The sequence below is a fragment of the Salvelinus namaycush genome, chromosome 3 (assembly GCF_016432855.1).
Source record: "Salvelinus namaycush isolate Seneca chromosome 3, SaNama_1.0, whole genome shotgun sequence".
Taxonomy (NCBI): Eukaryota; Metazoa; Chordata; class Actinopteri; order Salmoniformes; family Salmonidae; genus Salvelinus; species Salvelinus namaycush.
The window spans coordinates 89,063,410-89,080,050 of record NC_052309.1 but is presented as its reverse complement, the minus strand read 5'-3'; the positions used below and the strand labels follow the sequence as shown (position 1 = coordinate 89,080,050).

The window sequence follows — 16,641 nt, the reverse complement described above, 5'->3', positions numbered from 1 at the left end:
GTACAAAGGGCAAAATTAACAAGTATCTCTCTCTCTCTCTGCCTCTATCTATGCTCCAGAACTTCTCTGTTTCTATGCAAAGAAGATGAATTGAGATGTCAACTTAAATGAAGTCTCACTGGAATCCTTCAGTGGCGTTAGCCTGCTTTATCTGCACATGCATCCCAAACGACTCTCTCTTCCCTTTATAGTGTACTACATTTGACCAGGACCTATAGGGCTCTACTGCACTCTAAATGGACTACAGAGTCATTTGGGACGCAGTCCGTGACTTCTTTGATGGTAGCTGAGCTGAAGAGACAGCTCTCTGAGGGAGAGATATCACAGAGACTTTTACTGTGGCATAGACACAGACAGCCCTTAGTTAGATAGATCAGTGACAATGATGGTCTGACCAACTCTGCTTTGTGCTGCCTTTACACACACACACACACACACACACACACACACACACACACACACACACACACACACACACACACACACACACACACACACACACACACACACACACACACACACACACACACACACACACACACACACACACACACACACACACTCTCTCTCTTTTAACGATTACATAACAAAAAGACATGGAAATATTCAGAAACACTTGTTAATTCATACCAGTTTTCTCTCTCTCCCTCTCTCTCCCTCCCTCTCTCCCACCAGACTCTCTCTACCAGAGGAGCCTCCCAGTGCCCCTCCTCAGACGGTGATTGCCAGTGGTCGTACCAACCAGTCCATCATGATCCAGTGGCAACCACCCCCGGAGAGCCACCAGAATGGACCGCTCCAGGGATACATCATCAGGTGAGACACAGAGCGGATTGGTCCAGGTTGAAGATGGAGGGGGTCAATGACATTCATCTGGGTTATTAACCTGTATAACACCACTTGGGTCATGGTCACAATCCTAATGTCTTCGTCCTCCCCTTCCATCTCTTTTCACCCTCACTTCCCCTTTTCTGCACTGTCTAACCATCCCTCTCTCTCTCTCCCCTCCTAGGTACTGTCTGTCAGGACTACCAGTGGACTGTCAGATGAAGAACATCACCAGGCCAGACCAGAATAACCTACTCCTGGAGGACCTCATCATCTGGACTAACTATGAGATGGAGGTGGCAGCCTACAACAGGGCTGGGAGGGGTACCTACAGCCACAAGGTTACAGAGTGGACCCTGCAGGGAGGTGAGGATGGATGAAGTCCATTTCATCAGTCACATGGTTAAACATAGTTCTCCAGCTTTAAGGGTTGAGAAGTGAAGTACTTCTCTTAGCTCTCTGTGGAACATAGAACCACAACAAGCCCACGCCGTGCCAGAAGCTCCTCTGCAGCTTTCTGAGGGCCGGTTATTCAGTTATCCCTCTTCTCTTCCTATCTCATCTTTTCTCTCTCTCTCTCTCGTATCTCCCTCCATCTCTCTCCCAGTCCCCACTGTCCCACCAGGTAATGTCCAGGCTGAGCCATTCAACTCCTCTACAGTCAGGCTGACCTGGTCAGCTCCTAGCCCTCAGTTCATCAACGGCATCAACCAGGGATACAAGGTGGGCAACAGAGAGCAGAGACCCTTACCAGAGACAAATATTCTTATTGGATGTGCAGTAGAACGACCTGTTCTGTAAATACATCTCTCTACTGTCATACACTGCCGTCTAGTGGTTAGAATAAGAACTGCATTCTCCAGCATTAGACGTACCAGTGCCTCAACAGATCACTCTAAACCAGCTGCAGTGTTTTGTTGTCTTTTCTCTTATGACATGTTTAAATTATCCCTCCGTCTGTTTCCAGCTGTTGGCGTGGGAGGCGGGTCACGAGGAGGACGTTACCATGGTGACAGTGAGACCTAACTTCCAGGACAGCGTGCATGTGGGCTACGTGACGGGACTGAAGAAGTTCACAGAGTACTACACCTCTGTCCTGTGTTTCACTACGCCTGGAGACGGCCCCCGCAGCCCACCTCACAGACTACGCACTCACGAAGACAGTGAGTACCACAGTCACATAACTATACCAAACCTGTAGGCACTCACGAAGACAGTGAGTACCACAGTCACATAATTATACCAAACCTGTAGGCACTCACGAAGACAGTGAGTACCACAGTCACATAATTATACCAAACCTGTAGGCACTCACGAAGACAGTGAGTACCACAGTCACATAACTATACCAAACCTGTAGGCACTCACGAAGACAGTGAGTACCACAGTCACATAATTATACCAAACCTGTAGGCACTCACGAAGACAGTGAGTACCACAGTCACATAATTATACCACACCTGTAGGCACTCACGAAGACAGTGAGTACCACAGTCACATAACTATACCAAACCTGTAGGCACTCACGAAGACAGTGAGTACCACAGTCACATAATTATACCAAACCTGTAGGCACTCACGAAGACAGTGAGTACCACAGTCACATAACTATACCAAACCTGTAGGCACTCACGAAGACAGTGAGTACCACAGTCACATAATTATACCAAACCTGTAGGCACTCACGAAGACAGTGAGTACCACAGTCACATAACTATACCACACCTGTAGGCACTCACGAAGACAGTGTCTCACAGGCACAGACAAAAGCAATTCTATTTCCACATTATTCTATCGACCCGAAGGCCCCGGACTGTACTGTGTAGGCTCAGATATTCTTTGTATGCGTAACTGGGCCAGCGCAGTACAGCTCAGTCTGTCACAAATTGGCCCGGGTAAAAAGGGTATTACAAACTATTACAGACCCAATACACTACTGTAAAGTATATGGTACTACTGTAAAGTATATGGTACTACTGCAAAGTATATGGTACTACTGCAAAGTATATGGTACTACTGCAAAGTATATGGTACTACTGTAAAGTATATGATACTACTGTAAAGTAGATGGGACTACTGCAAAGTATATGGTATATGGTACAACTGTAAAGTATATGGTACTACTGCAAAGTATATGGTACTACTGCAAAGTATATGGCACTACTGTAAAGTATATGGTACTACTGCAAAGTATATGGTACTACTGCAAAGTATATGATACTACTGTAAAGTATATGGTACTACTGCAAAGTATATGGTACTACTGTAAAGTATATGGTACTACTGTAAAGTATATGATACTTGTGCACTAAACATACTGGACACTCACTGTATAATCCTTGCCTTGTGTATGTCCAGCGCCTGGTGCCGTTGGTCACCTGAGCTTTACAGAGATCCTGGACACATCTCTGAAGGTCAGCTGGAAAGATCCCAATGAGAAGAATGGAGTCCTCACAGGTACTGTACCTAGTATAGTATCTAACCCTAACCCTCTCTGGAAAGACCTCAACGAGAGGAATGGAGTCCTCACAGGTACTGTACCTAGTATAGTATCTAACAATAACCCTCTCTGGAGAGACCTCAACGAGAAGAAGGGAGTCCTCACAGGTACTGTACCTAGTATAGTATCTAACCCTAACCCTCTCTGGAAAGATCCCAATGAGAAGAATGGAGTCCTCACAGGTACTGTACCTAGTATAGTATCTAACCCTAACCCTCTCTGGAAAGATCCCAATGAGAAGAATGGAGTCCTCACAGGTACTTTACCTAGTATAGTAGAGTATCTAACCCTAACCCTCTCTGGAGAGACCTCAACAAGAAGAATGGAGTCCTCACAGGTACTGTACCTAGTATAGTATCTAACCCTAACCCTCTCTGGAGAGACCTCAACGAGAAGAAGGGAGTCCTCACAGGTACCTAGTATAGTATCTAACAATAACCCTCTCTGGAGAGACCTCAACGAGAAGAATGGAGTCCTCACAGGTACTGTACCTAGTATAGTATCTAACAATAACCCTCTCTGGAAAGACCTCAACGAGAAGAATGGAGTCCTCACAGGTACTGTACCTAGTATAGTATCTAACAATAACCCTCTCTGGAGAGACCTCAACAAGAAGAATGGAGTCCTCACAGGTACTGTACCTAGTATAGTATCTAACCCTAACCCTCTCTGGAGAGACCTCAACAAGAAGAATGGAGTCCTCACAGGTACTGTACCTAGTATAGTATCTAACCCTAACCCTCTCTGGAGAGACCTCAACAAGAAGAATGGAGTCCTCACAGGTACTGTACCTAGTATAGTATCTAACCCTAACCCTCTCTGGAGAGACCTCAACAAGAAGAATGGAGTCCTCACAGGTACTGTACCTAGTATAGTATCTAACCCTAACCCTCTCTGGAGAGACCTCAACAAGAAGAATGGAGTCCTCACAGGTACTGTACCTAGTATAGTATCTAACCCTAACCCTCTCTGGAGAGACCTCAACAAGAAGAATGGAGTCCTCACAGGTACTGTACCTAGTATAGTAGAGTATCTAACAATAACCCTCTCTGGAAAGACCTCAACTAGAAGATCAGAGTCCTCACAGATAACTAGGTCTACTGTAGGCATGGTCTATGGTTGACCCTGTTTGTTGGATGTGTGCTGTGTTTGGTTGGGTACTATGGTAGCTTAAGTATCAATTTCTGTGCAAATGGCCGATAAAGATCTATTCTATTCCATTCTATTCACTTCTATAGGGAAAGGGAAAGGGGGATACCTAGTCAGTTGTATTCTAGCCTGTTCATATGTCCTCTGCATCAGTCTAACCAGGTGTGATGTCCCTCTCCTATAGGCTACCGCATCTCGTGGGAGGAGTTTAACCGGACCAACACCCGGGTCACCCACTACCTCCCTAACCTGACCCAGGATTACCGAGTCACCGGGCTGACCGCCCTCACCACCTACACCATCCAGGTGGCAGGGATGACCTCCAAGGGTCAGGGTCAACTCTCTTCTTCTACTATATCATCTGGAGTTCCCCCAGGTTAGTACCTCCCCCTAACCATCCCCCAGGTTAGTACCTCCCCCTAACCCTACCCCCAGGTCAGTACCTCCCCCTAACCATCCCCCAGGTTAGTACCTCCCCCTAACCATCCCCCAGGTCAGTACCTCCCCCTAACCATCCCCCAGGTTAGTACCTCCCCCTAACCATCCCCCAGGTTAGTACCTCCCCCTAACCATCCCCCAGGTTAGTACCTCCCCCTAACCATCCCCCAGGTTAGTACCCCCCCCCCCCCCCCCCCCCTAACCATCCCCCAGGTTAGTACCCCCCCCTAACCCTACCCCAGGGCAGTACCTCCCTCTCCCCCAGGTTAGTACCTCCCCCTCCCCCAGGTTAGTACCTCCCCCTAACCATCCCCCAGGTTAGTACCCCCCCCCTAACCATCCCCCAGGTCAGTACCTCCCCCTAACCCTACCCCCAGGTTAGTACCTCCCCCTAACCATCCCCCAGGTTAGTACCTCCCCCTAACCATCCCCCAGGTCAGTACCTCCCCCTAACCATCCCCCAGGTTAGTACCCCCCCCCCCCTAACCATCCCCCAGGTTAGTACCTCCCCCTAACCATCCCCCAGGTCAGTACCTCCCCCTAACCCTACCCCCAGGTTAGTACCTCCCCCTAACCCTCCCCCAGGTTAGTACCTCCCCCTAACCCTAACCCCAGGTTAGTACCTCCCCCTAACCATCCCCCAGGTTAGTACCTCCCCCTAACCCTCCCCCCAGGTTAGTACCTCCCCCTAACCCTCCCCAGGTTAGTACCTCCCCCTAATCCTACCCCCAGGTTAGTACCTCCCCCTAACCCTCCCCCAGGTTAGTACCTCCCCCTAACCCTCCCCCAGGTCAGTACCTCCCCCTAACCCTACCCCCAGGTTAGTACCTCCCCCTAACCATCCCCCAGGTTAGTACCTCCCCCTAACCCTAACCCCAGGTTAGTACCTCCCCCTAACCCTCCCCAGGTTAGTACCTCCCCCTAACCCTCCCCCAGGTTAGTACCTCCCCCTAACCCTCCCCAGGTTAGTACCTCCCCCTAACCCTACCCCCAGGTCAGTACCTTACTTTACTCTGTACTGTATCTCCGTCCCTGATCTCACTGTGTCTCTCCTCCTGTATCTCCGTCCCTGATCTCACTGTGTCTCTCCTCCTTTATCTCCGTCCCTGATCTCACTGTCTCTCCTCCTTTATCTCCATCCCTGATCTCACTGTCTCTCCTCCTTTATCTTTGTCCCTGATCTCACTGTGTCCCTCCTCCTTTATCTCTGTCCCTGATCTCAGTGTCCCTCCTCCTTTATCTCCATCCCTGATCTCAATATATCTCTCCTCCTTTATCTCCATCCCTGATCTCACTGTGTCCCTCCTCCTTTATCTCCATCCCTGATCTCACTGTGTCTCTCCTCCTTTATCTCCATCCCTGATCTAACTGTGTCCCTCCTCCTTTATCTCCGTCCCTGATCTCACTGTGTCCCTCCTCCTTTATCTCCGTCCCTGATCTCACTGTGTCCCTCCTCCTTTATCTCCGTCCCTGATCTCACTGTGTCCCTCCTCCTTTATCTTTGTCCCTGATCTCACTGTGTCCCTCCTCCTTTATCACTGTCCCTGATCTCACTGTGTCCCTCCTCCTTTATCTCCATCCCTGATCTCATTGTGTCTTTCCTCCTCCCTATACAGAGATGCCGGGCCCGCCAACCAACATAGCCATCTCCAACATCGGCCCCCGCTCTGTGGCCCTGCAGTTTAAACCTGGCTATGACGGCAAGACATCCATCTCACGCTGGCAGGTCGAGGCACAGGTGAGAGACACATCCAATCAATCAATAAATCAATGAATCAAGCAAGCGAGCATCAATCAAACTTTAAGTGAATTTAAAAAATCATAGTCTCTCTCTCTCTCTCTCTATCTCCCTCCCTCCCTCTCTCTCTCTCTTTATCGCCCTCTCTCTTCTCTCTCTCTCTCTCTCTCTCTCTCTTTATCTCCCTCTCTCTTCTCTCTTTCTCTCCCTCTCTCTTCTCTCTCTCTCTCTCTCTCTCCCTCGCCCTCTCTCTATCTCCCTCCCACTCTCTCTCTCCCTCTCCCTCTTCCCCCTCAAAACCCCCATCTCCCCCCTCTCTCTTTTTTCCTCCTCTCTCTACCCCCTCTCTCTCACCCTACCCATCATTATTCCCACATCATTATACCCTCTCTAGATTGGTATAATCGGGGAGAATGAGGAGTGGGTGATGGTCCACCAGTTGCCCAACGAGCCTGATGCCCGCTCCCAGGAGGTCGTGGACCTGAACCCCTATACCTCATATAGGTACAGTAGAACATCACTAGTACAGCTACAACAGGTACCTAACACCACCTCCTATAGGTACAGTAGAACATCACTAGTACAGCTACAACAGGTACCTAACACCACCTCCTATAGGTACAGTAGAACATCACTAGTACAGCTACAACAGGTACCTAACACCACCTCCTATAGGTACAGTAGAACATCACTAGTACAGCTACAACAGGTACCTAACACCACCTCCTATAGGTACAGTAGAACATCACTAGTACAGCTACAACAGGTACCTAACACTACACCTGATAAACGTACTCACATAGTTATTCTGGTAGTCACATACTGACCACACAATACGCCCATCAGTGTTGGACTCTATTCCACTTCAAAGGGATCAACATTCAATTCATGAGCAGAAAAGTCCATACCCTCTGAATTGAAATGGGATTGGTCCCCAACCCTGATTCCTGTGTCCCCATGTTGTAAGCATAGCTCCTACCAGAACATCCTGTCAAACCCATGTTGACATCCGTACCTTGCTGTCTGTCCTCCCCTGTAGGTTCCGTATGCGCCAGGTGAACATAGTGGGGACCAGTCCTCCCAGCCAGCCCTCCAGGAAGATCCAGACCCTGCAGGCGCCTCCAGATATCTCCCCCTACAACGTCACCCTGCGAACAGCCTCAGAGACCAGCCTCTGGCTCCGATGGGTGGTGCGTCCTGACTAGATTGTTTTCCTCATAAGGGCTCAAGGGAACACAGACATGCTTGTACACAATATCTGTTTCTCTGTCAGTCTCTGTCTCTCTGTATCTCTGTTTCTCTGTCAATCAGTCTCTGTTTCTCTGTATCTCTGTTTCTCTGTCTGTCAGTCAGTCACTGTTTCTCTGTCAGTCTGTGTCTGTCTGTATCTCTGTTTCTCTGTCAATCAGTCTCTGTCTCTCTGTATCTCTGTTTCTCTGTCAGTCTCTGTCTGTCTGTATCTCTGTTTCTCTGTCAGTCAGTCTCTGTTTCTCTGTCAGTCTCTGTCTGTCTGTATCTCTGTTCCTCTGTCAATCAGTCTCTGTCTCTCTGTATCTCTGTTTCTCTGTCAGTCTCTGTCTCTCTGTCAGTCAGTCTCTGTATCTCTGTCTCTCTGTCAGTCAGTCTCTGTCTCTCTGTCAGTCATTCTCTGTATCTCTGTCTCTCTGTCAGTCAGTCTCTGTATCTCTGTCTCTCTGTCAGTCCGTCTCTGTCTCTCAGTCAGTCAGTCTCTGTATCTCTGTTTCTCTGTCAGTCAGTCTATGTATCTCTGTCTCTCTGTCAGTCAGTCTCTGTCTCTCTGTCAGTCAGTCTCTGTATCTCTGTTTCTCTGTTAGTCAGTCTATGTCTCTCTGTCAGTCATTCTCTGTTTCTCTGTCAGTCTGTCTCTGTCAGTCAGTCGCTGTATCTCTGTCTCTCTGTCAGTCAGTCTATGTTTATCTGTCAGTCAGTCTCTGTCTCTCAGTCAGTCTCTGTATCTCTGTCTCTCTGTCAGTCAGTCTCTGTCTCTCTGTCAGTCAGTCTCTGTCTCTCTGTCAGTCAGTCTCTGTCTCTCTGCCAGTCAGTCTCTGTCTCTCAGTCAGTCTCTGTATCTCTGTATGTCTGTCAGTCAGTCTCTGTTTCTCTGTCAGTCAGTCTCTGTTTCTCTGTCAGTCAGTCTCTGTTTCTCTGTCAGTCAGTCTCTGTACCTCTGTCAGTCAGTCTCCGTTTCTCTACCAGTCAGTCTCTGTCTCTCAGTCAGTCTCTGTATCTCTGTATCTCTGTATGTTTGTCAGTCAGTCTCTGTTTCTCTGTCAGTCAGTCTCTGTTTCTCTGTTAGTCAGTCTCTCTATCTCTGTCAGTCAGTCTCTGTCTCTCAGTCAGTCTCTGTATCTCCGTCAGTCAGTCTCTGTCTCTCTGTCAGTCAGTCTCTGTATCTCTGTTTCTCTGTCAGTCAGTCTATGTATCTCTGTTTCTCTCTCTCAGTCAGTCTCTGTTTCTCTGTCAGTCAGTCTCTCTATCTCTGTCAGTCAGTCTCTGTCTCTCAGTCAGTCTCTGTATCTCTGTCAGTCAGTCTCTGTCTCTCTGTCAGTCAGTCTCTGTTTCTCTGTCAGTCAGTCTCTGTTTCTCTGTCAGTCAGTCTCTGTTTCTCTGTCTCTCTGTCAGTCAGTCTCTGTTTCTCTGTTTCTCTGTCAGTCAGTCTCTGTTTCTCTGTCAGTCAGTGTCTGTTTCTCTGTTTCTCAGTCAGTCAGTCTCTGTCTCTCTGTCAGTCAGTCTCTGTATCTCTGTTTCTCTGTCAGTCAGTCGATGTATCTCTGTCTCTCTCTCTCAGTCAGTCTCTGTTTCTCTGTCAGTCAGTCTCTGTCTCTCTGTCAGTCAGTCTCTCAGTCTCTGTATCTCTGTTTCTCTGTCAGTCAGTCTCTGTTTCTCTGTCAGTCAGTCTCTGTATCTCTGTCAGTCAGTCTCTGTATCTCTGTTTCTCTGTCAGTCAGTCTCTGTATCTCTGTCAGTCAGTCTCTGTCTCTCTGTTTCTCTGTCAGTCAGTGTGTATCATACCCTCTCCACCTTCCTCCCCACCTCCTCTCTCTCCAGCCTCTTCCAGAGTGGGAGTACAATGGGGACCAGGAGTTGGTGGGTTACCGGGTTCAGTACTCCAGAGCGGCATCTAAGGAAGGGGTCCTATCCCACATCATCAGTGACCGGCTGGAGAGGGAGTTCACCATAGAGGACCTGGAGGAGTGGACAGAGTACGAAGTCAGAGTTCAGGCCATCAACGGCATGGGTTCTGGGCCCTGGAGCCAGCCTGTCCAGGGCAGAACCAGGGAGTCTGGTAAGACTGGGGAGACAGCTAACACACTCATACTACAGACACATTAACACACTTATACTGAACACACACACACACACAGGCTGTATTCTAACCTCTGACCCCTGTGTAGTGCCGTCCTGTGGTCCCACCAATGTGTCATCCTTCGCCACGACTTCCAGCAGCATCCTGGTCCGCTGGGGGGAGGTCCCTCAGACTGACCGCAACGGACTCATCCTGGGATACAAGGTCAGTGCCACACACACACACACGCACACACACACACACACACACATACACATACACATACACATACACACATACACACACACACACACACACACACACACACACACACACACACACACACACACACACACACACACACACACACACACACACACACACACACACACACACACACACACACACACACCTAAACAGGAACCTAAACAAACACACTCACTATTACCCGTTGTCCCCGTGGTCTCCCAGGTGGTGTATAAGGACAAGGGTTCAGACTCTGTCCCTCAGTACTGGGAGGTGGAGGGGAACACCAGCCACAGTGTTCAGTTGAGTGGTCTGGGGAAGTATGTGCTGTATGAGATCCAGGTCCTGGCCTTCACACGGATAGGAGACGGCAGGAGCAGCAGGCCGACCATCCTGGAGAGGACCCTGGACGATGGTGAGCATTACTCACTGACCTAATACCTTGGGTTCAAAACCCGGGTGTCCAGCACGCCACAACATTGTGTTAGCCTGTTGAGATAAATACAGCAATGAAGGGGCCGCCCCTAAAGGAGGCTACTGGCCACGTCAAGACTATTCTACCCTCTACTAGAACCACTGGTCCTGTTATCCTCTGTTCTGGATTTGTATTGATAAAGGTAAGCTCAACTAGATCGACGTGGACACAGTACTGTTGTGTTGGTACTGTCCTCCTAACCCATGTTCCTCCCTCTGTCTCCACAGTCCCAGGTCCTCCAGTGGGCATCCTGTTCCCAGAGGTGAGGACCGGCTCAGTCAGGCTCATCTGGCAGCCTCCTGCCCAGCCTAACGGCATCATTCTGGGTACGTCTACTACCACAGCCCCCTACCCCTCCATACATCCATTATCCTAACAGGTAGTAGTATTTCTAACTAAGGGCTGTATCTAAACCACAGGGGCTTCGTATCTCAGGGTCCAAGCTCTCATACCAAGACACTATCCTCATTCTGCTCATTACATTGTCCCTGGTTCCTCTAAGACATTATCCTCATTCTGTTCATTACATTGTCCCTGGTTCCTCTAAGACATTATCCTCATTCTGTTCATTACATTGTCCCTGGTTCCTCTAAGACATTATCCTCATTCTGTTCATTACATTGTCCCTGGTTCCTCTAAGACATTATCCTCATTCTGTTCATTACATTGTCCCTGGTTCCTCTAAGACACTATCCTCATTAGGTTCATTACATTGTCCCTGGTTCCTCTAAGACATTATCCTCATTCTGTTCATTACATTGTCCCTGGTTCCTCTAAGACATTATCCTCATTCTGTTCATTACATTGTCCCTGGTTCCTCTAAGACATTATCCTCATTCTGTTCATTACATTGTCCCTGGTTCCTCTAAGACATTATCCTCATTCTGTTCATTACATTGTCCCTGGTTCCTCTAAGACACTATCCTCATTAGGTTCATTACATTGTCCCTGGTTCCTCTAAGACATTATCCTCATTCTGTTCATTACATTGTCCCTGGTTCCTCTAAGACATTATCCTCATTCTGTTCATTACATTGTCCCTGGTTCCTCTAAGACATTATCCTCATTCTGTTCATTACATTGTCCCTGGTTCCTCTAAGACATTATCCTCATTCTGTTGATTACATTGTCCCTGGTTCCTCTAAGACATTATCCTCATTCTGTTCATTACATTGTCCCTGGTTCCTCTAAGACATTATCCTCATTCTGTTGATTACATTGTCCCTGGTTCCTCTAAGACATTATCCTCATTCTGTTCATTACATTGTCCCTGGTTCCTCTAAGACATTATCCTCATTCTGTTCATTACATTGTCCCTGGTTCCTCTAAGACACTATCCTCATTCTGTTCATTACATTGTCCCTGGTTCCTCTAAGACATTATCCTCATTCTGTTCATTACATTGTCCCTGGTTCCTCTAAGACATTATCCTCATTCTGTTGATTACATTGTCCCTGGTTCCTCTAAGACATTATCCTCATTCTGTTCATTACATTGTCCCTGGTTCCTCTAAGACATTATCCTCATTCTGTTCATTACATTGTCCCTGGTTCCTCTAAGACACTATCCTCATTCTGTTCATTACATTGTCCCTGGTTCCTCTAAGACATTATCCTCATTCTGTTCATTACATTGTCCCTGGTTCCTCTAAGACACTATGCGATCTATGTCCATGTTCTTTATTGACAACATTTCAACATTTTAGGTCGTCAACAGATCGTTTCCCGTACTGAATCGTCATGTTCCTCTCTCTGACCTAGCCTATCAGATCACACACAGACGGAACACCTCCAGTAGCAACTCTGCCACTGTGGACGTGCTGAGCCCCAGTGCACGACAGTATACAGCATCTGGACTGAAACCAGAGTCCGTCTATGTGTTCCGCCTCACCGCTCAGACGCGCAAGGGCTGGGGGGAGGCTGCAGAGGCCCTGGTGGTCACGACAGAGAAGAGAGGTAGGTACTGACCCGACTGGGGAAGATACAGTGCTGGGGAAGAGGCTGCAGAGGCCCTGGTGGTCACGACAGAGAAGAGAGGTAGGTACTGACCCGACTGGGGAGGAAACAGGGCTGGGGGGGAGGCTGCAGAGGCCCTGGTGGTCACGACAGAGAAGAGAGGTAGGTACTGACCCGACTGGGGAGGAAACAGGGCTGGGGGGGAGGCTGCAGAGGCCCTGGTGGTCACGACAGAGAAGAGAGGTAGGTACTGACCCGACTGGGGAGGAAACAGGGCTGGGGGGAGGCCGCAGAGGCCCTGGTGGTCACGACAGAGAAGAGAGGTAGGTACTGACCCGACTGGGGAGGAAACAGGGCTGGGGGGGAGGCTGCAGAGGCCCTGGTGGTCACGACAGAGAAGAGAGGTAGGTACTGACCCGACTGGGGAGGAAACAGTGCTGGGGGGAGGCTGCAGAGGCCCTGGTGGTCACGACAGAGAAGAGAGGTAGGTACTGACCCGACTGGGGAGGAAACAGGGCTGGGGGGAGGCCGCAGAGGCCCTGGTGGTCACGACAGAGAAGAGAGGTAGGTACTGACCCGACTGGGGAGGAAACAGGGCTGGGGGGGAGGCTGCAGAGGCCCTGGTGGTCACGACAGAGAAGAGAGGTAGGTACTGACCTGACTGGGGAGGAAACAGGGCTGGGGGGGAGGCTGCAGAGGCCCTGGTGGTCACGACAGAGAAGAGAGGTAGGTACTGACCCGACTGGGGAGGAAACAGTGCTGGGGGGGAGGCTGCAGAGGCCCTGGTGGTCACGACAGAGAAGAGAGGTAGGTACTGACCCGACTGGGGAGGAAACAGTGCTGGGGGGGAGGCTGCAGAGGCCCTGGTGGTCACGACAGAGAAGAGAGGTAGGTACTGACCCGACTGGGGAGGAAACAGGGCTGGGGGGGAGGCTGCAGAGGCCCTGGTGGTCACGACAGAGAAGAGAGGTAGGTACTGACCCGACTGGGGAGGAAACAGTGCTGGGGGGGAGGCTGCAGAGGCCCTGGTGGTCACGACAGAGAAGAGAGGTAGGTACTGACCCGACTGGGGAGGAAACAGGGCTGGGGGGAGGCTGCAGAGGCCCTGGTGGTCACGACAGAGAAGAGAGGTAGGTACTGACCCGACTGGGGAGGAAACAGGGCTGGGGGGAGGCCGCAGAGGCCCTGGTGGTCACGACAGAGAAGAGAGGTAGGTACTGACCCGACTGGGGAAGATACAGTGCTGGGGAAGAGGCTGCAGAGGCCCTGGTGGTCACGACAGAGAAGAGAGGTAGGTACTGACCCGACTGGGGAGGAAACAGGGCTGGGGGGGAGGCCGCAGAGGCCCTGGTGGTCACGACAGAGAAGAGAGGTAGGTACTGACCCGACTGGGGAGGAAACAGGGCTGGGGGGAGGCTGCAGAGGCCCTGGTGGTCACGACAGAGAAGAGAGGTAGGTACTGACCCGACTGGGGAGGAAACAGTGCTGGGGGGGGCTGCAGAGGCCCTGGTGGTCACGACAGAGAAGAGAGGTAGGTACTGACCCGACTGGGGAGGAAACAGGGCTGGGGGGAGGCTGCAGAGGCCCTGGTGGTCACGACAGAGAAGAGAGGTAGGTACTGACACGACTGGGGAGGAAACAGTGCTGGGGGAGGCTGCAGAGGCCCTGGTGGTCACGACAGAGAAGAGAGGTAGGTTCTGACCCGACTGCGGAGGAAACAGTGCTGGGGGAGGCTGCAGAGGCCCTGGTGGTCACGACAGAGAAGAGAGGTAGGTACTGACCCGACTGGGGAGGAAACAGGGCTGGGGGGGAGGCTGCAGAGGCCCTGGTGGTCACGACAGAGAAGAGAGGTAGGTACTGACCCGACTGGGGAGGAAACAGGGCTGGGGGGAGGCCGCAGAGGCCCTGGTGGTCACGACAGAGAAGAGAGGTAGGTACTGACCCGACTGGGGAGGAAACAGTGCTGGGGGAGGCTGCAGAGGCCCTGGTGGTCACGACAGAGAAGAGAGGTAGGTACTGACCCGACTGGGGAGGAAACAGGGCTGGGGGGGAGGCTGCAGAGGCCCTGGTGGTCACGACAGAGAAGAGAGGTAGGTACTGACCCGACTGGGGAGGAAACAGGGCTGGGGGGGAGGCTGCAGAGGCCCTGGTGGTCACGACAGAGAAGAGAGGTAGGTACTGACCCGACTGGGGAGGATACAGTGCTGGGGGAGGCTGCAGAGGCCCTGGTGGTCACGACAGAGAAGAGAGGTAGGTACTGACAGTGATTGACAGTGTGTGTTTTCCCCGCCCCCTCAGCGCGGCCCCAGCCAGCCAGCCGTCCCACAGTGCCCCAGGAGGACGTGCAGGCGCGCAGCGTGATGTTGTCATGGGAACCAGGTAGCGATGGCCTGTCACCTGTCCGATACTACACGGTGCAGTACAGAGAGCTACCAGACAGTAACTGGACTGTCCACTCTGCATCGGTCAACCACGAGGCCAGCTCCTACATAGTGGACAGGTACAATACACACCCTACCTAGTACCCTACCTAACACCCTCACTAATGCACTACCTAGCACAATACCTAGTACCCTATCTAGTGCAGGTCAGAGGGCAGAGAGACCTTATTCACATTTAAAGGACTGTCTTTATGTAGGGTTATGAATGTGTTATGTGGGGTTATGAATGTGTTTATGTAGGGTTATGAATGTGTTTATGTAGGTTTATGAATGTGTTATGTAGGGTTATGAATGTGTTATGTGGGGTTATGAATGTGTTATGTGGGGTTATGAATGTGTTTATGTAGGGCTATGAATGTGTTTATGTAGGGTTATGAATGTGTTTATGTAGGGTTATGAATGTGTTTATGTAGGGTTATGAATGTGTTATTTAGGGTTACGAATGTGTTATGTGGAGTTATGAATGTGTTATGTGGGGTTATGAATGTGTTTATGTGGGGTTATGAATGTGTTTATGTAGGGTTGTGAATGTGTTTATGTGGGGTAATGAATGTGTTTATGTGGGGTTATGAATGTGTTATGTAGGGTTATGAATGTGTTATGTAGCGTTATGAATGTGTTATGTAGGGTTATGAATGTGTTTATGTGGGGTTATGAATGTGTTTATGTAGGGTTATGAATGTGTTTATGTAGGGTTATGAATGTGTTATGTAGGGTTATGAATGTGTTATGTAGGGTTGTGAATGTGTTATGTAGGGTTATGAATGTGTTATGTAGGGTTATGAATGTGTTTATGTGGGGTTATGAATGTGTTTATGTAGGGTTATGAATGTGTTTATGTAGGGTTATGAATGTGTTATGTAGGGTTATGAATGTGTTTATGTGGGGTTATGAATGTGTTATGTGGGGTTATGAATGTGTTTATGTAGGGTTATGAATGTGTTTATGTAGGGTTATGAATGTGTTATGTAGGGTTATGAATGTGTTATGTAGGGTTATGAATGTGTTATGTAGGGTTATGAATGTGTTATGTAGGGTTATGAATGTGTTTATGTAGGGTTATGAATGTGTTTATGTAGGGTTATGAATGTGTTATGTAGGGTTATGAATGTGTTATGTAGGGTTATGAATGTGTTATGTAGGGTTATGAATGTGTTTATGTCGGGTTATGAATGTGTTTATGTCGGGTTATGAATGTGTTTATGTCAGGTTATGAATGTGTTATGTGGGGTTATGAATGTGTTTATGTCGGGTTATGAATGTGTTTATGTCAGGTTATGAATGTGTTATGTAGGGTTATGAATGTGTTATGTGGGGTTATGAATGTGTTTATGTAGGGTTATGAATGTGTTATGTAGGGTTATGAATGTGTTTATGTAGGGTTATGAATGTGTTATGTAGGGTTATGAATGCGTTATGTAGGGTTATGAATGTGTTTATGTAGGGTTATGAATGTGTTTATGTAGGGTTATTAATGTGTTATGTAGGCAGCCTTTAAACACAGTGTTACCACATTATCTAGTACATGTCTAGGATAATGCTAGGTTGAAGACATAAGTGAACT

The 16,641-nt window shown here is 49.3% G+C and overlaps 1 protein-coding gene across 1 annotated transcript in view; it reads left to right on the top strand.

The window, feature by feature from the left end:
• Positions 1-16,641, top strand: part of LOC120041940 (protein sidekick-2-like) — a 138,918-nt gene that overhangs the window by 74,819 nt on the left and 47,458 nt on the right. Inside the window, exons 15-29 of the mRNA XM_038986813.1 lie at positions 676-816; positions 1,013-1,194; positions 1,436-1,551; positions 1,796-1,991; positions 3,187-3,285; positions 4,662-4,853; positions 6,532-6,653; positions 7,048-7,157; positions 7,693-7,843; positions 9,723-9,960; positions 10,070-10,185; positions 10,432-10,621; positions 10,909-11,007; positions 12,442-12,636; positions 14,935-15,136. Of these exons, the coding sequence (XP_038842741.1) occupies positions 676-816; positions 1,013-1,194; positions 1,436-1,551; positions 1,796-1,991; positions 3,187-3,285; positions 4,662-4,853; positions 6,532-6,653; positions 7,048-7,157; positions 7,693-7,843; positions 9,723-9,960; positions 10,070-10,185; positions 10,432-10,621; positions 10,909-11,007; positions 12,442-12,636; positions 14,935-15,136 (2,349 nt within the window). The remainder of the gene's footprint in view (positions 1-675; positions 817-1,012; positions 1,195-1,435; positions 1,552-1,795; positions 1,992-3,186; positions 3,286-4,661; positions 4,854-6,531; positions 6,654-7,047; positions 7,158-7,692; positions 7,844-9,722; positions 9,961-10,069; positions 10,186-10,431; positions 10,622-10,908; positions 11,008-12,441; positions 12,637-14,934; positions 15,137-16,641) is intronic.